Below are 22,918 nucleotides of genomic sequence, written 5' to 3'. Positions count from 1 at the left end.
TGTGATTTTTTGTTGTGGGGATGTGTTAAGGACCACGTTTACTGTACACCGGTTAGAGATTTGCAAGACTTGCGAGAAAGAATTGTGGTTGCAATAAGCAACATTACCCCGCACATGCTTCAAAACGTGTGGCTTGAGGCTGACAACCGGTTTGACATTTGCCGTGCCACTAACGGTTCACATGTGGAAGTGCTCTAGTTTTCTTGATTTGAAAAAAACATCTGAGTTGTTACATGTTTGTACCAAGTTTGGACAAAAAATATTGGTAAATAAAAAAGTTGAGATTTTTTTATTTTATTTTACGTATAAGCGGAACACTCTGTATATGTGGTTAGCCCCGTATAATGTGACAGGTGAAAATTGGCTATGATGACGCACTCAACATTTTTACTTCGTTCACTCGAAATTTGTCACAGAATCCTCAAAAGTTTCGAAAACTAATAGTTTAACGTAAATTCTTCCTGCGAATGTGAATTTTTATCAAGCAAGTAAAAAGAGCGAGTAGCTGGCTACCTTGACGCAGTTTTCGTAAATCAACATTAAGCGTGAGTTTGTGTTTGGGCAGGCCCAGTCACCTACGTCTTCCCTAGAGACCCGGTATTATGGAATGGATTTCCGCTCCTCCCTTATTTCCGTCAGGTTCCAGAGGGGGGAGGGTCCTTGAAACGAGATCCTTTCATCGGAAAATATGACGCCTCGGCGGGGAATCCCTCTGCGCCCTTCTTAATGAATGCGGAAGAATTCAAGAAATGTCACCGAGAAGATTTTTATTGATTGAAAATTCGAGCGAATTTTTTAAGCGCGCGTTCCTCCTCAACCCCGGCTTCAAACTTATCGACAATGGGAGGACTGGAAAAGGAAGATGATGCCAGCCAATTTCGATTGACCGGATGGCTTTTTCTTAATCTCTTTAATGGACACAGCCAGCCTGGTCAATGTGTTAATATCATGAAGTTCAAAAGCAAGGATCTGGGATACCATCGTTTGAGTGATGTGGCTTGTAAGGGAGGTTGAAAATTACAGTAACGATGTGAGGAATTTCTGCTTCAGGTTTGCGCCACTTAGAAAATTTCATTTATTGTTTGTTCATCATTGTCGGGATTTGCCAAATGTGCAAAAAAGCGACTCAAAATAACCTTATTCAACCAAACTTCAAACATAACCTGCCATATGCATATTCTCCAGAATATTATAATTTTTGCCACATTAACTTCTCAACTATGTGTAAACTTTTGTTGAAATATTGAAAAAATATTATAATTTTGAGCCGAATACTATGATTTATAATGCAGTAAATTAGTGATGTCACGTGCATGTGACTAACTTGACAACTAATCATCTCCCATCAGGTTAATGATATACCTTCATTTTAACAACTTCTAAATTTTAGAAATGATTAAAGAAGCATTTCATTTATAATGATACTTCTTTGAGGATTTGAATTGAACATAAACTGTTTTATTAACAATACGTACAACTTATATCCTTTAAGATATAGAAAATTATTTTGATAAATACAGATAGTATAATAATTTGAAATAAGACGTAACGAATACTAATAAATTATTGTTTAAATCTGATTGAATTGCAAAAAAATGGAATTTGTAGTTGTCATTTCTCTAGTTATTTAATCGGAATTTTATTTCATGAAATATAGCCATATGCAACTGTTGGGCAGACCAATCGATATATTAAATACTTAGATGTACAACAAATTTCTACTTCCTTCCGTCTACGAAATTTCACCTCTATCACCGGTTGGATTTTCTGAGCAATCAAGAAGTATCGAATGATTCAATCTTTAACTCAAACAGACCAATGGAGGGTAGAATCGAGAACGTTTTACCAATTAAAATTATTCGATATATTTATTGTTATGCAAAATTACATGTCTATATCGTTATTTCATTCTTACAGGTCTGCAGTTTAACATGTATTGATTGATCAATTTAAATTGCTTGGCTCGCACACACACCCGATACCAGTTATGTCGCAATGCGATAGTATGAAAATCTTTCCAAATATTGTGGAGAGTTATACTCACGCTTTGTAAATCAGATGTCCCTGGTTCGATCCTCGGTGGAGGCGCACTGGTTCGTATCTCACTTTAAACTTTAGGAAAAGTCACAATTCTTTTTTAATAAGTGGAGTTCGACGCAAAAATAGTTATTTTCGTTCACTTAATTTTGATTTTAATGAGTAATCGAGAGGAATAGATTGTTAGATTGTCGATTAGTACCGGCAAATGAACAACGCCGATAAAGAATTGCACCAAATTAATAATTCAAATTTGTAAACTCGCCATACTTAATATTTCCAGCTTGAATAGCGTCGATGATATTACGTTAAAAATTAATGTATATTGACGTTCGATTATTTTACTGCCATTAAAACATGCTGACCAATCGAAATTATTTCTCTCATTAAACTATCATCTACTAGGGCTTAAATTTTAGAAAATTTCAAAGATGTCTCGCGGTCGCATCATGTTTAAGTTGAGAACTATTTGGTAAGTCTAAGAGTATTTTAGTCCTTATGGCTGTGGTAGTTTTTGAGACGCCGATAGTCATGATGGACAGACAGATGGACACAACCATCTCAAATGTTGTTGTTGTGTTGACCAGTACCCCGAAAGTGCACAAACGTTACTGGTAGAGAACTCATATCACAGAGCTGATGAACGGTACTGCATACTTTTCAGGGAAGCTTTGTGAAGGCTCGTTTAAGAGCTGGTTTAACCTGACACTTTTTTTATGCGAAGTACTTAGTAGGATGAAAGGAAATATTGCATTTAGATTATAATCCCAAGTATACCATAGAACACACATTTGTTTATATTATCTTGTAGTTAAAGCTAACTTTTCTCTATTGCATCATTCACGATGAATGTTAACAGATTTCAATATGATGATGATAAAGTAGTATCACGGCACAATATGTCGGCACACACACGGCACTGTGGCTGGATGTAATCTTAATACAAGGTAATCAAAAAGGACATTGGTCTTGCCCAATACAGACACATTGCGCACTCATAGCAGCCATAGCTTGAGCAGGGGCGAAGAGAAATGGAAGTGTTGAAGCAGCTGGTTTGGGGTTGTCTGCTTCATGACTTTAAGGTGGGCTTGTCCGGACCAGAATCAAGTCGCCGAATATGTCAAGCCTTTGGGGATAATGCTGTAAATTAACGCACCAATAGGAATTGGTTCCAGAAGTTCAGGTTGGGAGATCTGTCACTTTGTGACGAACCCAGCAGTGGCCGACCACAGGTCCTGGATGATGAGGCCCTGAAGGCAGCCATACAGGAGGACAGCAGCCTAAGGTGTGGTGAACTTGGCAACCACTTCCAGGTTTCCGATAAAAAAGCCAGACTGCACCTGCATCACATAGGGAAGACGTTCAAGTTGAGCAAGGGGGTACCTCATACACCGTCAGAAGGCAAGAAGCAACAACGAGTGACAGCCTGTTTCTCGTTGCTTTCTTGGCACAGCGACACACCCATATTCGGTCGAGTGCTCACCAGTTACGAAAAGTGGGTCCTATATGACATTCCCAAGTGTGCCCGACATTGGTTGTCAACACGGACTTTGTGCCTCACGCCACAAGACCACCTTCACACCCATGGAAGATCATGCTCTGTATGGTGGACTAGTCACCAAGTGGTGAACTATGAGCTGCTTCCAACGGGCCAAACCCATCACTGGGGACCTCTACTCGCAACAACGTGCGCAACAGGCACTGAAGCATAAGGACCCAGTATTGGTTAATCGCAAGTGTGTACTGCTTCTTCACGACAATGCCAAGCCGCATGTGGGGCGCGGGTGGCCAGTGACTTGGCTGGGAGATACTGTGCCATCCACGGTACTTTCCAGACCTTGAGCCAACAGATTGTCACCTCTTCGTTTCCCTGGACAACAACCTTTGTGGGAAATCCTTCGCAAGTGAGGCAGACTTGCGGCAAGCACTCACGGACTTCTTACCGTCCGAGACCCCGAGATTTATCGCCAGGGCACTGCACAGCTGGAGGCATGTTGACAAAAGGTGCTGGATGCCGATGGGGATTACTTTGAGGACTAACAGTATGTGACATTCTTTGCATACCTGTTTGTTTCTGATGATCAAAAACGGCAAGAACTTTTTTGGTTACCTTGTACTAACTATATCTAAGAAATATAATTTTGTCTGTCAAAATGAACGACTCTCTCTCTTGAGAGCTGTGAACGGCTCCAGGAGTCATGAGCCTCGATCAATTTCTTGCCAATAGCTTCAGCCTCTTTCAACAGCTCTCACCTCCCAGTTGATGATTTATAAGAACGTAAAAGGGAAGGGATCGGCGTATTATTCACCTTTAACTCTTTCTGCGACATGTTTTCGGCAACCCGTGAACAACTGTAAAAGGAACTTGGTAGATGGAAACAAACTCTCATGGACCATAACAATGTTTCTCCAAGGATTAGAGTCCTATCTTCAATTCCCGTATGAATGTTTGTTTGATCATTTATCCATTCTTGGAGTCGATCGTCACAGTTAACCTAGGTGTACAAAAACACAATGTAAAATAACCAACCAATCCAAAAATAAAATAATTAAAAAAAACCTTATGCTCCAAAAATGTGCTTCAATGAAATTTGAAACTAGATTCTTAGACTTTGAGTTAATTTAAATAATATAAAAATTAAATTTTTAAAAAATTTGACAAACGTTTCTTTCACCAAAAAAATTAGATATATATTTATAGGCTATTTTATTCACACCATGATTTTTTTTCTCTCTGGCTTCTTTCTTCATCACGTACACATTTATATATATTGCATATCGTAGTACAAAATAAAGTGAACACTTTATTTTCCAAAACAGGAGCAAAGGAAGTGGTGGGGAAAAGTTAGATTTTTCCTTTAATAAACACCACCACTGCGTCTTTGGGTCCCAATTAGGTTCAATTTTTCATTAAAATTAATTTTTTGCTTTCCCTTACTCTCTAAAAGCAGCGTCGGCACATTCTTTCTTTTCTGCTGTTTGTGCCCTGCCTTCCTAGCGTTTTTGGTGTGTGTGTGGGAAGGGAGGTAGTGGGCGTAGTCCCCTCCCGTCTAATCCTTTTCATCCAAACTAACTTCGAACAGCAGCCCACCCGCCCCATTTCGCTCAACCACAGGAAACCAACTTCGTCGTTCTTTTGAACGACTAATCAGTGAACAGGCTCCGAACTATGAACTACCCTAACACATCACTACTACGGATAGTTTGGAAATCAGATCGGAATTTAATAAATTCTAATACATTCATTTAAACAAAAAATATTCCAACTGCAATGGTCCTCTATTACATTCTTCCTTTCTATAAAGGACAACAGTTATTATTCTAAACCTTTGTATTAAGTTTACAATGATGAATGCATGGTTGTTTCATATTTTTCATTTTTAAGTATTTAATTAAGCGCAAAACAAACTGCATCGTAAGAACCATCTATTGACCAACGCGAGAAACTAGCTACAGTTTTGAATTAAATTACGTTCTGTGAATCCGTAAATTCCCTCCTCTGCTAGAGAATGATCAGATATTTGCCACATCTTTCAAAAAAATTACCTGTGATCGGAGCAGATGCCTTTGTTAGACTTCTCTCTGGCGTTGTATCGCTTTGTGGCGCCATGTTGTTGGCAAGTTCCTGCTTCCATTCGAACATTCGCTTTCCCACAGAACGTGGCGCCTTCTGGACAAAGAAGAAATGGACAAAGCTTGTTCCGAGCGCCCTTGTGAAGTTGCCATTGATGTCCGTGTAATTCCTCTCTCGTGAATGCTTGGCCGAAGTTCGGAATACAATCGCAGTGCGTGTTGGAACACGTTTCCTTGTCAGTGGGGACTCTCTAATTCCATGTCTCGAGTTACGTGAAAAGACATCAATTAATCTCATTACTGGCTGGTTGTAGATTGACAAAGTTCGAACTGCGTGTACGGCATCAGATACGTAATCGAGAGGAATTTTGTCGAGAACTAAGTAATAAATTGTTCCGGAGTGTTTCCGTGGTTTTAGTCACCTCACGCGATCACTAGAGCAGTTTTTCTTAAAGGTAAAAAACATATTTTTATCCCAATCATAAGGCTGCAATGTAATCTCCGAAGTCTTATTTCACATAAAAATGCATAATTCTACCTTTAGCACATAAAACACACATTTCTAGGGAAATAACATGAAATGTACATATTTTAGACAGTCCAGACAAAATAAAGTTTCCGAATTCTTTGTGTCAGGGGTGCGCCGCGGGGGGGGGGGGGGTGCGAATGGGTGCTTGCGCAACCCTTAATTTTCTTCCGCACTTCCTTTTTCAAAACCTATGTTCGACCGAAAAAACTAAGTCTTACAATAATAGAATTTATTGCAAAGGTTTAAAAAGTGTGTCTTTAAAGGCAAAGAGAATTTCATTTTGTATTTCACTACGTAGTTCAATAAGACTGTAACGTGTGTCTGAACGTTTACATTCTATGTCTTCTGTCTTGGAGTGTAATACGTAATACAGATGTCATCATACAAATTCAGAAGGGGCAGGGTGGGGTCGCTGGAAAATGGATGTCAATCTAATATTATATATTTCACACATATAGGCTAATTTCATTTCACAGTAATTTATGTTGATTACTATAAGAGCGTTGCAGGAACATGATACCTTCAAACTGAAGGATTGTATTTTTAGAGCCACACTATTGGAGGGAAACGAAAATATGTATCGTTTGCCCTCCCCTCCCCCCGTGGAAAAATATCTTGCTTTCCTCTCCCTGGATAAAGAATCCCCTGGTTCTCCATGTATGTCATTGGCCTTCTGAACAAGCTGTTCATTTCAAATTTCCAAACAGTTTGTGCTAAATAAAGCAAAACTGAAGGAAATTGCTAGTATTCTTAAGTTTCATTGCAATATTATCATACATGCCTACTAAGAGTTGACTGGCATTTGATTTATTGGCTAAAACATGCATGCATGGTTCATGCTTTCTATATTTTTAAATAGCACCTCCGAAATTCCGTTCCGCACCCCCTCAGCACCCCCATATGATTAATCCTGGCGCCTCCGCTGCTTTGTGTAAACACATATTTTGGAGTTAATGCACAAAATAGACAAAATAGTAGTAAATTAGTAATCATACTTATCCAACACTTCAAATATGCACGTCTGTCTACGTGTAATGTGGAAAGGTAGATTTTACAATACAAGTCATTGTTCAGAGTAATCGGCGTGCATTTCCAATGGGAGATTTGGAAACATGCTTTGTTGTTGATTGTTGTGTTCAAAATGCTACAAGCAACTAATGTCGTGCTGTCACTTTTGGGTATTTATTTGTTTCACCCATAGGCGTAGCTACGGGGTGTGCCGGAGGTGCCTAGGCACACCCTAATGGGCTGCTTTATCAAAGAGAATTAAAGACAGATATCTCAATAAGAGAGAAAATAAGCGGCAGTTTGTAAGAAGTTGAGAATGTCATTACTTGGTACAAACGTGTGTATTATCGCTGATGAATCGGGTGTCAATAGATTTTCGATTTTTTTATGTCATTTGAGAGAGAAGATATTTACTGCATTCCACTCTGTACTGCAGCGCTTTTCTTCTATACTTGTCATAAGCTACACGTGTGAAAGAGCTTTCTCCAAGCTTACCCAAGTTAAAACTAAATTAAGAGCAACTCAGAAGTAGGATAGATTGGAAGCCCTGCTCTTGCTATTTGTGGAACAGGAAAAAGCTCAGTCTATTGATGTAAATAAAGTTATTGATGAGTTTAAGAACATCGTACCTTTTGACAGACGTCTCTTGTTATAGATGACGTGTATTTTGATGTATTTGTTTGTAACATTTATGAACATCTTGCGTGTGTGTAATTTCTATGCAATTTGATTTTTTCTACCACATTCAGAAATTTTCAACACTGTCATTTAGTGAATTTATATTCCTTTACAAACATCAGTGCAGTTAAAGAGCCAAGTGATTGTGTTGCAAAATATGCTATTAAAAAGGTACAAGACCTCATTTTTTTTCTTTGTGCACACCCAAATATAAAGTTCTAGCTACGCCTATGGTTTCACCAGGACGTTAGTTGCATAACACAGACGAAATACGTGGTTAATTAGTACATTACTATCCCATTCTGGACTCCACACACGTCACTACTACTGCTTGAGCCTACAATGGCGCTGTACTACTGAGATTAACAGTTTAAATTCCAAAAGCATTAACTCCAAAATGTGTTACCCCAAAAAATTCAAAAACTTTATTTTGTCTGGACTGCCGAAAAATATGTATATTTTGTTATTTTCCTAGAAATGTGTGCTAGAGGTAAAATTTATGCAAGTTTATGTGAAATAACGCTTCAGTCGTTTACATTGCAGCCATACTACTATCAAGTATGGCTAACTTCCGAAGCAACAATGTTATTACTTAAAAATCCGCCCCCTATTGGTAACACAATTTGTGAACAAAGGTGTATCACGTTGAGACAATTCGATCTTCAAAGTTCTTTTTATGTAGCGCAGTACTTTCAATGCCTTCAGAACCAGGCTTTATGCTGACTTGGACCATTATTGCTGCGTATGGAGAATCTGTGACGTAACGCTTAGGCCTATAGCTGTTCTATTCTTTTCTCCCCATACATCATTGTAAGGTTCGGGCTACGCTTCTTTAGCGCTGACTGTTTAATAGCTGGCATAAATTTCCCGCGGAATGACTCCAGGTACCGGCCTATGAAGCGGAGTGGTTATAAAGTAGCTTTTTGGACAATATTAATTGCGTCAGAGCTCGGAGCATCTCGCCCTTTATGTTGCCGTTACAGTGGGATGGGGAAATTTGCTTCGAAAATGAATAAAGTTTCAGGAACGAAGGTGCTTCGTCATCTTTTGTAATCAAAACTGAGGGCGTTGTGTGTTTAACGGGTTGCTGCCTTTCCAAGGGTAAGGACTTCAGGTTATGCAATGTAATGGTGCTGATGCCTCGATTGGAAGCTTTACGTACATTAATCTCTCTTCCTATCTTCTCAATTGCTGAATCCCAAGCGCGTAAATTCCAGACAGAGCTTTTGATTCCGCCTATCTCCGTGGCGGAGTGGTTAGCACAGGCAGAGGTCCCGGGTTCGAATCCCTGCTATTTGTGTGTGTCCCATCAGTTTCATTCTAGCATCAATTATCCTCATCTTCGCAAAAAACGAAGTAAAATAGATTAAATCAATCAATCAAAAACTTTTCATTTCCACAGACACTCAAGGCGCGTTCAGCGAAGCCCTAGTGTGTAGGGAGCAGTGATGTGCGTTTACGTGTAAACAACGATAGTCGACATTCTACACGTAGACTATTTTATACACATGATGACGTAATCTATGTAAACAACATAGCGAAAGGTGATAAATAACCAAAGGGCGCCTTGGAAGTAAAACAAAATTACATTGCGTATTAGTTGCTGATGTATGACGAGAATTTTTCATACGCTTTCTTCCAAATTTGAACAATTTCTCACCCAGCAAAAGAACCTAACGTAGGAAATATTCTAGTGTTTTATGGAGAAAAGACTAATTTTGCCTCACGAATGCCATCTGTTGTTCTTTTTGCATACTATTTCTTTTCCATGGTTGATGATAGAGGAGAAGAGAAATTTTGTTGTAAATTGGATTCTTTTCAGTTCCTTAGGAACCAATATAGTTGAAATGTCACTTCCTTTTCATGAAAGCTTTGAAAATTAATTTTAATGCACTTTAGATTGTCTACGTAGTCTATGTAAACTACAACCCAATGTAATCTACGTGCAGGGGCGCCGACTTGTCAAAATTATTGGGGGCGGGGCTCTGATCACTGAAATAAATTAATGAATGACTCACTCTCTCCCTTTTTTAAGTTTTGGCATCATTGTTCGGAAACTCATAAAAGCCCATGAATTCCTAAAAAATATCAAAATTTTTATTCACAGTTCTAATGCAGAATATTAATTGTCCGCGGATGGATATGTCACAAGTTTCGTCAACCATAATAACAAAATATTCCCGACTTTTAATATCTGCTACCACGGAGCGCAAAACAGATCTCCCTAATATATCAATGATCTCGTTCTGAATGTCATGCGAGAGCCATTTGTAGCCTGAACGTCCCATCCACTACCCTAGTTCAAGCACATCGTCTTTTGAAACTCTTTTTAGTAAAAATTTTAACAATACTCATAATTACATACTTAGTATAGGCCGATAGTAATAAGTCATGTGTTTTGCTGTCTCTGGTCATAGCCCTCCCAAAGTTGATGGTTTAGCGGTCTCAGCCCCCAAAATTGATGGTCTAGAATATTTCAAATGTGTATTTAAAGTTAAGTTCATGTGGCACAATTCAGAGTAAACTTTACAAGAGAAGCAAAATAATACATTAGATCCTCTTAAGCAAAATTATTAGGGGAGCGCTGCCCCACATCGTTAACATTGGGGGGGCTCGAGCCCCCCCAGGACCCATGGAGTCGGCGCCTATGTCTACGTGTAGATTACGTGTAGACAACTCATGTAGACATAAACTTATAGTGTACGGCACATCACTGGTAGGGAGTCTGTGTTGTACTAAAGTTCACCCCAGGAGTTTGTTGATCAACGCCGAGCATAACGGTAGAGAAGGGGGTAGAGGGAGTGGAGCAAAGCAGTGGGCGTTGTTGCAAACTGCTAGTTGCTGCATCCACATTTCCCTTCCATCTTCTCACTTCCCCTCTCACGCTTTCATTGGTCTAGACATCTCGACAAATGAACACTCACTCTAATGCATTAATTGATGCTTTTTTATGCACCTTCCTGCGTCTTTCTGGATGATGCACTTAGACATTTGATCTAAGCCACAGACTTTATACATATTTATCGACCTTCGTGACAGAGTGGTTAGCACAGCGCGCTACGACACCAAGGAGTCTCTGGTTCGAATCCCGATCTGGGCATGGGTGTTCTTTGTGAGTGTCTCTTCATCAATTTCGTTTCATTCATTATCACCTTCACGATTAGCTAAAAGTCACAGAAGAGCCAAATCAATCAATCAATTAATTTATGCATTATTTTGTTTCAACCGACGCATTTGCTTTTTTGTACAGGAGGTCACAAATTGGGCGTACCCCCCTTTGTTTCCGATACTACATTGGTTGTTATAGCGATGTGATCACGCACCTGACCAGGGCCGGATTCAGACGAAATTGGGCCTGATCATTACCTTCTTAATCTGAAAGCCTGATGGCTTGCTCCGGTCACGTGACTAAACGTCATCAACTGGAGGCGAGATAGCTGCCATGTTTGATTTGCTTCTTCGGAATCAATGTTGGACCTTTTTAGTGAATATGGAATTGTAATGCAAATTTAAGAACTGTAATCGAGTTTACATGACGTGTAAATATGCTTAAATGTGGAAGAGGTATGGTGTATAAGTCTTGTGTACTCAATTGCAGAGGCAATTACAATGAAAAAGGTAAGAGTAACATTCACATTTCTTCAAGATGTTGTTAAAAATGAGAAATTTTTAGGGCAATTCCATGTGATTCAGTCACTACGAAAATATACAAGTAACAAATGTATTATACTAAAAAATAAATAATAGTAATAGTTCATGATGTAAACATTTCATGTGTCCGAAATAGGCATCAAATATACTCGTAAATGTGGACAACATGTCAACATTTTTTTTAGAATTATCAAATAATTTACCCTGAATTACAAACGTTGGTTAATATTACGTCTACCAAAGCAATTTGTTAGTGTATATTTTATGCAAGCATTCGATAAATTATTCATATTATTTACACTAATTTTCAGTTTCAAAATGTGCTTAATGAAAGAAAGCTATACAACGGGGCAAAGTTGATGCATGTATACATTTATTCTTATTTTATCCCGCTTTATGCTTCTTTATGCTAATCGGAGGCTAATGGAAGATATGTTGTACATTTAAATACAAAGGTGCGATGTGTAACAAGAACGTCGATGAAATATTCGTGTGTAAAACTATCCAAGAATATATATATTACTTATGTTTCGAATACAAATTCACACAGAAAGCATTTTGTTACCTAGCTATGTTAATATGAACTACACATGTACAATATTAAATTTTTAAAACTGTTTCATATAAACTGCTTTTTATTTTTTGTCTTTGTGAAGCTTCAATGTTCGTAACTTTGATTATTAAATCAGTGATAATGTTTATTGTTTCATAATTTATTAACATTTTTCACGATTTTTCTAACGGAATGTAAAAAACAGTGTAAGGAAATATTCCAAATGTTTATTTCCCAAATGAACGTTAAAATGGAAATATTAATCTGCTTTTTTTCTCAATGAAACTCTTAAGTTATTGTCACAAATCTTACTAACGACAATGAAAAGATTCAATTTGTTTATTATCTTTCGTTCAATAAAGTCAATAGGATCGAAATTACAATGTGACAAATTATTTACGTTTAGTCTTTATACACAAAAATGTAACATTGCCCTTGTACCAATTTCTTTCGCTTTTGCTGCAAGAATATAGAAATTAAGGTTTTGTATTGAGATTGTATAGCTACACAGAATATCTGCATTATCTGGTTGATTAATTTTGGGTAAACTTAAAGACAATTTAATTGATTAGGTAACTTGGAAAGTTTACGATCAACCTAACATGTTTATATTTAATCAATTGATTTTACATACAAAAGCGGTTACGAGTTTTACTGTAGCTGACCAATATTCCCGATAATATTTTTCAAAGATATACAATGTTTAAATATTTCCGACAGGAAGTTTCTAACGATTTTCAACTCTTTCTTTGTGCTATGGTAGGAACTTTTGTGGTGGCCATAGTGACTTCCTGAATGAAAATTTTGGTGTAAATATTCAATATTATACATTTTTCTTCTAACAATATTCGTCGGGAGGGTAAATGTCAAAATTTAACTTCATAAGAGAAATAAATATACCTTAATTATCTACGGTAAAATTACGTCAAGGAGTTTACAGCATTAAGACGATCGCCTCCAGATGATGACGTCTTGACTGAGCGCTGTGGCCTGAACCTCAAGATGGTCTTGGCCTGATGCTGCAAGGTGAAAAATTTACTACGTCACACTTGCCGAACGATAATGAAGTGGCAACAATCACCAAGATATTGCAAGAAACGCAGATAAATTACTAACTAAACTCTTTAGCGTAAAATTGATAGATTTAACTTGAAATCTTCGATAAAGTTTCATATGTTTCATCATGGTCGAACGATTGCTAATCAACAACAATTAACCAAACTTTCCGACCAAAACCCAGGGTTACGCCCACTTTGTGGCCACCCTGTATGTGCGCTACTGTATTTCCCGGAGATAATCTTCATTCTATGATGTCTTAAAGATCGTTGTTTGCTCTCTTCATGTTTATGTAACGAAGGAAAGAGACACTGATAAATTACAAATGTTCAACCAACCATTACACGAAATATTTTCAATGTTCCAGCTCGTCAATAATACATCAGCGTTTAATCATGTGTATCGTTGCCTTCATTTCACAACGCTGTTATTATCCCGAATTGTAAGGAACGACAGGCTGTTTGCTAAACACAGTGATTGCAGTCTGTTTGGTAGCAATTATGTAAATGATTCCCCCCTCCGAACCTCCCCTCCCAGCAAATGAACCCGAAAGCAGCCAGCAATCCACTAATCATTAATTTTTTTAATCTGAAATACGCTCGCAGGCCCATAATCAATCGAGAAATCATTTTCCACTTCGCATTAGGGACAATTACAGGTCGGTTTGATTCGTTTGCCGCGGTCGAGTGCAAAACAACACTTTCCGCTAACCATTTGTATCTGTCCTAAGCGCATTGTGCTGCGGTCGGGAATGGCGCGCGTTCCAGAGGTGGAACCTGCAAGTCATTTCAATATGGCGCATGTGCGTCGCCAGAAGGTTTTGTATGGGGGATCAAGAAATTAATAAAATTTGCAAATAAAAATAACAACATAATGTTATGATTGAATTTGAATTATGTTACTCCATATAAACCATGTACATTAGTATTTGGAGGTACAGTTCAGACAAAAAAATATAATTAAAACATTTCTATAAATTATAATTCACTAACACTTTAATATTTGATTTAATAATAGTTTCTTTAAAGTTTGTTTTTGAACCTTGTCATATTTTCTGTTTTTATATAATTTGGTAGGTTATTGAAAATTTAACTGCCATCTGTTCGGTTTCATCTTGAACTAATGTTACTCTGTTGAAGTATGGCGTTAGAAGCTGTTTATTTCGGGTGTTACATGGATGTTCTATTGAGTTTCGTGGCGTAATATTGTTATTATACATTTTATAAATTAATATAAATAAACAAATTTTATTCTTTTGGGAAACACTTTTACTCGATCCACGAGATGAATGAATATCTGTGTTTCACCTACGTCACAAACTGTTGCATTGTGGATTCGAGCAGCCATCATGGAGGCCAGATCTTGTAAACATACGGAAATCAAGCGAGCAGGCGTGACTTTGATCCTTGTTTACCATGACACATTATGCAGTTTTCAGTTGTTCACGTTATTTCACGATATTTACTTGCACACGACAAACAAAATTTTCGAATCTGACGTTACATGAAACTCATATCCAGCACAAGTGTCTTTCATGATTTTTTTTACATTTCAAAATACAGTTAGTGTACTGAAATGCATAGTGACTCTATTTTGTTACTTTCACACAAAAGTGAGGTACAAATTTTAGTCATGGAGTTTGTTGTTTGACCTCTTCACTTAAAACTCTAATTTTTGGAATCTTCAGAACCGTGGAATAGAACAGGCTTTACCGATATATCCCTTCCGTATCTGCGTACTTCTGGACCACAGTGGCGTGAAATCCTTTCAAAAGACTTCAATAAAGAAAGGGACACGTATCCCATGAAAAGGTGTATTGATCTTGGCCGGGTAGAATTCTGTATCAAGCAAAGTTACGGTCAACTCCAAAGGCTCTCCTAACCTCTATAAGGGGCGCTATACAGCAGCGATCCTAGCCTCTCAGGTGCGAACCAAGTGTCACGGGGACGTGATGTGTGACGTAATGAAGAGACAGGAAGGAGATCTTTTCGCCGGAAGAATTTTTGCTGGAGGGATGCCAGAGGAAGGAAGGTGTTTGTTCAGGAAATGAAGTAACTAGAAACTGGATTTTGGGAGGAGAAGAGGAAGGTGGTCTTTTCCTGCCTTTCTTTCGTACAGCGAGAGGCACTAGTGTGTCTGCACTTAAGGGCAATAGTGCGTTTTAGCTTATCATTTAACATAGCTCTTCTGTCACTTTTTCGCTATTCAGGGCGATGAGGATGAATGATGATGAGATGGCATTGATGCAGAGACGCAACACAACATTATTGAACCAGGAAACATTAGGGTGTTCTAACCAATAATACGAATTTCATCTTTTGGAGATCGGCAACACGTTCTGCGGGATATATCTTGCTAGAATAAAGTAATTCTGAATTACTTTTAAGTATCTGTATGTGTGAATGTAGCGTTTCAGAAAATGTAACTGTGTCTGTTCATTGTCTGTAGCTGTGGCTGTTGATTGTTGCTACCTCCATTTGTGCAAAGGTACATAAATCTTAATTTTAAGCCTCAGCTAGAATATGTACAGGGTAGGGTTCTTTGTAGACAACGAAACCAGACTGGATGCCTTCCAATGGAGACGTTTAAACGTATATATTATTTGAACACAGGATACATGGAATTATAATATTTACATAATAAGCTACATTCTTCTATAATTTTCATTCGCAGTCAATTTTCATCTCCGTATGTTTTTATTGTTTCTTTTCTTGATTTGAATATTCTTCTATATGAACTTCCTTCTTAATGGACGATCTGGACCTGAACTTCCTTCTTAATGGACGATCTGGATCGGAACTTCCTTCTTAATGGACGGTCTGAATCTGGACTTCCTTCTTAATGGATAATCTGGATCGGGACTTCCTTTTTGATGGAATATCGGGATCTGGACTTCCTTCTTCGTAGACGTTTTGGATATGGACTTTCATCTTAATGTCCTTCTATTTCCACTTCTACGATTTGGGGATTACTTTATCCTTCTTACAGCTTTTTTCCCTTAGGCTTTGGGAATTATACTAATTCCCTTCCCTGTGGCTGCGATTGGAACGCGCCAACACTAAATATGTCCAACCTAGGGCGTACTTTGTGCCAAAAAGATTGACACGCGCATCCAAGTTGGTGCCACGGCTGAAACGCGCAATCGAAAGTGCTGTGGGGCGTCGACTGGAACGCGCCGCCACTCTGTTGATTGTGTGTAGTTGTGGCTGAAGATTGTCTGTAGCTGCGACTGTTGATTATATGTAAGAGTGGCCATTGATTGTTTGTAGTTCTGTTGATTATCTGTAGCTCTCGCTTCTGATTGTCTGTAACTGTTTCTGTTGTGTTTGTAGCTGTGGATGTTGATTGTTTGTAACTGTAGCTTGTAACTCCTAGCCTCAGGTTGCCATTAGTCCAAGTCTAATTGTCTAAACAGTCAAATTCTGCTGTTGACTATCTGTCTCCTTAATCATGGCAATGTCCGCTCTGTCTTGTCAGGTCTTCTTGTAATTCCAGTCAGTCTTAATGTCCTCAATTGTAAGTCACATTTATATTACGAGAAACTTATTATTTAACTTGTAATTTATTACTCTTCGCGTAAATTTGCTTAACATTTTGTTCCGTCCCTAAAGAAAAGTTGGACTGCATTTACGCGCGCTTTTTACCCTTTGTTCTTGCGTAGGCGAACTGTGGGAAAAGAAATAAAAAAGCATCTGGTCGCAGCTGAACAAAGCCATGTGTCACGAATGCCATCTGTTGCCTGCTAATATTCTTCACCTTTTGGAAACGATTCGAGTCGTAACTCCGCTTCAAGTTATGAATGGAAAGTAGTGAAGATTCATGCGTGAAGAGTAAGGAAAGGGAGACTGTTCTGGAAGAGAGGATTCCAACTTCTGTACTTGACTGCTTAGAAATTTAAATTCACTTGCTTTCTGTATACTTTAATTGCATATATGTTTTTGTATTTGTACGGTTTCAGTCTTGAGTTTTAACTAGATCCGCAGATGGACTAATCCGGACTGGATCAACAGCTTAAAGTGGGATTCGAATCACTGTGATTGTGTGTGCCGAGATTGAACCCAGGACCAACTTACAAGGTGACAGCGTTCTTACTGCGGACATAGTATAATTTCATATCCGAATTACAAATATCAGGATTTAGGATATTCTGATATCCGGATAATCTAGACACTTTTATCGTTTATCCATTTCGCGGGCTATCCACATATTCTTTTATTCGTATTGCACTGTAAAGATTTTCTACAAATATTGCATCAAATCTGTACTATCCGGATTATCGTTTGCATCTGAGATGGATATCGGATAATTTCGGATATCCGTTACTGAATTTTGTGGTCATCCTTATTCTACTCAATTGGGCGTCTAGACTGCCGTCCCGGAGACCGGGTTCGATTCCCCGTGTGGGAACTTTACTGACATAGCTATCATTGCATAGAGAAGTCTCTGGGATTACCCAACCCCTAATTAATGGTTATCTTGTGCAACCTTGGAGGATAAAGGCGGCACGAGGGTGGTGTTGATCACATCGCCTTCAACTAAGGCTCAGATCGAAACTCTGTCCCGGTAATTTTTTGGAGCAAGCGAACGGAAACAAGTCTGCGCAAATAGAGCTCGCCTGAGACTGGAAGCGAGTGCATGGAGGGGAAAGCGCGGCTGCAGCTACCAACCGTTTACACTGCTTTGATCCACCCACTCGCTTTCTCTCCTTCTAATTCCGTTATGCACAACCTTGGTTCACAGATTTCCGACAGAGTGTAGAATAGTCCCGTCTAGGTTGCAACAGTTTGTGACTCTCTTTGCACTCGCATGTCTGTACACGGTGCAGCACAGACTCTTCTATTTTCTACTTCGTTTGTTTGGTGTCAAGTAGTGTATTTGGTGTCTGCACTGTTTGCACTACGTTTTGGAGCGGTGTAGCGTGTGGTATATGGTCACGTGGTGCGTGCTAACTAATCAAATTAACGTTTAAAGCAGCAGACAGGCATTTGTTGAATCCAGAGGCGTCTCGTGAACGCATGTGGTGCATGCTGCGCATGCGTCAATTGTGGGAGAAAGGACAGCTTGCTCTGCGACGACATTCATGAGCATTTTTACATTCTAATTTCTTCATATAGGAGAAGTATTTATTTTACACGAGAGCGCTGAACTAAGCTTATATTACATTTCTTGGATCTGAAGTGAAAGAAAGTAATAATTATTTTCCCACAATTGATGCATGCGTCACTTCAGATCCAAGAAATGTAATATAAGCTTAGTTCAGCGCTCTCGTGTAAAATAAATACTTCTCCTATATGAAGAAATTAGAATGTAGAAATACTCATGAATATCGCCGCAGAGCAAGCTGTCCTTTCTCCCACAATTGAGGCATGCGCAGCATGCACCGCATGCGTTCATGAATCTGAACACCGCTATCCTTCTACTTAGTAAAACGTCATTTCCTTGCACCAGCCTAATACCGGGATGCACCTGCACTACAACTAGTGTCCAAAAGTGGAACCAACTAGACGGGGCTTCTTCCATGTCACAAGGGATAGCTCTGTCTCAACTGTTCGTTATATTTCGGAATAAATTGCTAGCATATTTTTCGTTGGTGGTGGATGCAATGGAACAAGCTGTTAGTCTGAAACAGCTCTAGGGGTGGGGTGGGGGGTGTCGAGAACACCCACTCCCACTACTCCCCCGCTTTCATTCTGAGAAAAGAACAGCCCTTGACAATTTTTCTTGAGGCTCGCCCGCGGGGAGGGAGTGGCGCATTGCAGCGACTTGAGCCATAAATATTTTCGACACTAGCGCCACAATACGAAGCCAATTTAGTGCCTTGCCTCCATTCAGCTCTGGCGCACCGCCCCTGGCTCCGGCAAACGAACCGGGAGTCGGGAAATGTGACCATTTTTTAAAGCTGATTGTAGCATTTTTCTGGACGCCACCTAGGGGCGCGTATTTTAAGTGGCTGCTACGACATATCAAGGCGTAATAGCAGTCAGTGGAGGGTTTTCATGCACATGAAGTTTACGGGCATCTCTTTTAGAAACGAACGCAAAGTAAATACCATAAATTAATTGGTTAAAACTCGGTTGAATTTTATTTACCGATTTGACCGTTTACTGGCTACACAAAAATTGACATTTTTGCTGAATCAAATTATCCTTTAAGTTATGCAAAATTGAAAATTTCCCATTTATTTTGCGCCAAGATTGTGTGGGACGACCTCCCTCGCGGAGTGGTTAGCGGAGCGCGCTACAAGGCTAGGATTCAGGTTTCGAATCCCGGCCTGGAGCATAGGTGTTCTTGGTGAGTGCCCATCAATTTATTATATCACCCATCCTCATGGTCACGATTAGCCAAAAAGTGGCAGAAAAGCGAAGTTATATAGACGAAATCAATCAACTAATTATTTTTGTAAAAAAGCAAAAATTGTTATAGTCCACGGGTTTACTTCGTTAACGTCGAAGAACTAAAGAAAGCCGCCGCCACAAACATGGGAGGGTATAAATAGCGTGAGAGTTGTTTTCGTCCAATCACACTCAACCTTCAGCAAATTGGCGCAGCTGTCATTCTGCTCGTCTACTCCACGTGCAGTCCTTGAGCCAATTGGTGCAGCTGTCATTCTGCTAGTCTACTCCACGTGGAGTCTGTCAGATGACTGCGGATACGCTGTTGCCGTAGTTAGCAACTTCAATGTGAAGGCAGTGGGAAGGTGCTTGTGCGCGGAGGGACAAGGTGGCGTAGAGTAGATGGGGAGAGTAGATGTCTGGCAACACTTTGCGTTGAATGTGATTGTTGCAGCTGGTGGGCGCGCTCCGTCGACTTCAAAGCCATCCGGTCGTTAACGTAGCTAGCTCGTCGACTATACACGGTCATAAACGAATTATTAGACGTGTGTGTAATGTTCTTATATTGCATCGGCTTCTTGGCTAATCGCAACGATGAGAATGATTGGTTAACACTGCACCATCGGGACGCTCTTAAAGTAATTCACACACCCAGGTCAGGTTTCGAACCCAGAACCTTAGCTTGTAAAATCATGAATTGACCAATCAGCCACCGAGGCGGCATAATGTCGTCAGAAATATGTAGCAAAAATTCCCTGAAAGCGAGTAAGGTAAAAACCGAATTAAAAAATAAATAAATATGATGCTGCACCCTGTGGAGCAAGGCCGCGCATAACGGTAGAGGAGGGGAGAAAGCGAATGGGTGGAGCAAAGCAGTGCCCGCTACTGCAAACGGCTGGTAGCTTGCCATGTTTTCCCCTCCACGCTCTCACTTTCCCTCTCGTTATTAGATCGACTTCTCACGAATCACTACTTGCTCAGAGGACTTGTTTTCATGCACACGCTCCAGAGGTTCCCCGGGTAGAGCACAGTGTTCTTCATAGTAGAATAAAGGACTCCTAATGGGACATTCAAGGTCCCTAACAATGCACAGGAGAATTTGCAAATCTTGATTCAGTAATAAGCTCCCCTGTTTCTCCAACTTCTGCGCCCTTGGCAATTTACATACACAATCATCGTTACAATTTGCCTTATCTAAGAGCCAATTAGGGATTAGGTGATCTCATATTCCGCCATTTTACGGAAGAGCATCCGCACCCCCCCCCCCCCCCCCCCGGACGATAACTAACGAAACTCTGGGAAATCTGATTAAGAGAACTTCGGTTCCAATCGATTCAGAGTATCGTTGTCTCCCTGACCCAGATCTCGGCTCCAAATGATCGCCTGAGTTGGAGACGACCAGGAAACTGAAGTAGGTCAACACTGTCGGGTCAGACACACTCGCGTCCTTCCAGCATCTCGGCGCTGGTTGCCAACTCTGACCTTTAGGAGCGAAATCTTGCTCCTTTTTGTAAGCTGATGCAAGGATTGAGAGGAGAGAAATCTCTGTGGACGAGCACGATGCGTAGTCGCCTTGTAATCGAGCGGGTGGATGCACATGGTGGTTCGGATCCCACTTTAAACTGTAGGTTCAGTCCCGCTCAGCCTTCTGTGCATAAAGTGGATTTAACAACTCGGGCCGTGCAAGCGCTCCGTCCCGTCCTCTCCCGTTGCTTTCGTGTTCCGTCGAAGTAGTTCGAATCTACATGCCCCCTTGCAGTACGGTTGTCACTTTTCCCGCCAGGTGTCAGCCCAAACGTCACTCGCCGCGTTCTGTGGCGCAGGCGCACAGTGCAGAAGCAGAAGCCAGAAGCCAATCACACGTTTCAATGACTTCCATCTATTTACTGCTCATATTAAAAATGTAACATGTGATTTCTTCTTTTACATTTATTATACATTCAGAGTTATCGATAAAATTTCCAAGAATCACAGAGTTTTACATCGTCTATTCAGTAAACGTTCTCTCCGCAAAGCGGAAGCTGCAATATGGCTGCCAAGCGCATGGTCACAGTGAGTTGATGGATTGATTTGGTGTTTTAAGCCCACTTTATGCACAGAAAGGCTAATCGGGACTGGACCTACAGTTTAAAGTGGGATCCGATCCACTATGTGCCTCCATCGGGTATCGAACCCGGGACCCCTTCATTACAAGGTGACGACGCTAGCACGGCACCATCGGGGAGGCCCCTACAGGGTGGTCCGAATGTCTTGTTTCCCCCTGTAGAACAGTTTACAAAGTTACTCATTCAGAAGGTCAGTATGGCTTCCACCATTTTATTCGGTAATTTTTTTGCAGCCCGTGTCAGAATATTGTATAGTTATGTTGGGCCTCTTTGTTAAATCTTGTAGCGAAGTCATGGTGCACATACATATTGTTTTATGTTCTAGTGTCCATACAAATTATGGTCACATGTCCCCCCCCCCCCGTGGGCGAGTGGTACATCACGGTACGAAGCCAGGGGTCCCGGGTTCGAATCCCGGCTTAGGCATGGATGTTTGCGAGTTTCCATTCATCAATTTCATCATCACTCATCCCCATCTTCGCAAATTAGCTGAAAGTGACACAAAAGCGAAGCAAAATAAAGCAAATCAATCAAAAAATGATGGTCACCATTCAACCACACTTTACTTACGTGTGTTAATGTGTTAGACATCTTAAGGCATATAACAAATGTAATTAGTTCTACTGTGATAATCATCTTGAGATAACAAGACATTCGGACCACCCTGAGCGTCGTCGCCTTGTAATTAAGGGATCCCGGGTTCGATACCCGGTGGAGGCACAGAGTGGTTCGGATCCCACTTTAAACTGTAGGTCCAGTCCCGATTAGTCTTACTGTGCATAAAGTGGACTTAAAGGGCCAACTGAAAGCCACCCTATAGAACATGACAAGACAGTCTTAGAATAGGATTCCGACATGATCCCCAGTCATATTTAGCTCCTTTCAGCTTCGTGGAGTTTGCAACACTGCTCCGTCACCCACGGCTCTCGCGGGGCTAAGATAATGAAAAGGAATACCAATCAAGAAACTCGGGTAATGAACCTGATAACGCATTTATGTTACGATAATTAGTTTATACGATCAGCTGTTACGGGAGACGTTGCGACAATTTTTTTTTTTATCCAATTTCCGACAAATTCGTCTCGTATCGGACTGATTTAACTATCTCGCCGACTTTCTCGTGTGTGACGGAAGCGCAACTCTGATTCGGGTGATCTAATAATTCCGTTTTCTGAAGCTAGATGGGGTAATTGTGCTCGGATATTGTACACAGGAGTTTGTTACAGCATTGGGGGAAAGCTGCATAAAATGGAAGAATTTTTGTGCCCGTGTAAATTTTGACACAATATTTTGTGAACATTTCTCTCTTGTGTCGTGTATATATATGGGTGCCTAGTTATTTTAGAAGACCACTCTTATCCACATATTGAGCAACCATGCTCATAATTTGGCAAAC

The 22,918-nt window shown here is 40.0% G+C and overlaps 1 protein-coding gene across 1 annotated transcript; it reads left to right on the top strand.

Annotated features, from left to right (window-relative positions):
• The first annotated feature begins 2,468 nt into the window (after positions 1-2,468).
• LOC146003052 (histone-lysine N-methyltransferase SETMAR-like) lies at positions 2,469-3,749 on the top strand. The gene is made up of 2 exons (XM_083141217.1): positions 2,469-2,509; positions 3,200-3,749. Exons 1-2 carry the CDS (start codon positions 2,469-2,471, stop codon positions 3,747-3,749), a joined length of 591 nt encoding a protein of 196 aa, XP_082997343.1.
• The last annotated feature ends 19,169 nt before the right edge of the window (positions 3,750-22,918 follow it).

Source organism: Lepisma saccharinum, chromosome 19, assembly GCF_977018435.1.
Source record: "Lepisma saccharinum chromosome 19, izLepSacc3.1, whole genome shotgun sequence".
NCBI classification, from domain to species: domain Eukaryota; kingdom Metazoa; phylum Arthropoda; class Insecta; order Zygentoma; family Lepismatidae; genus Lepisma; species Lepisma saccharinum.
The sequence above is the reverse complement of the archived record's forward strand: the minus strand, read 5'-3'. Positions and strand labels throughout refer to the sequence as shown.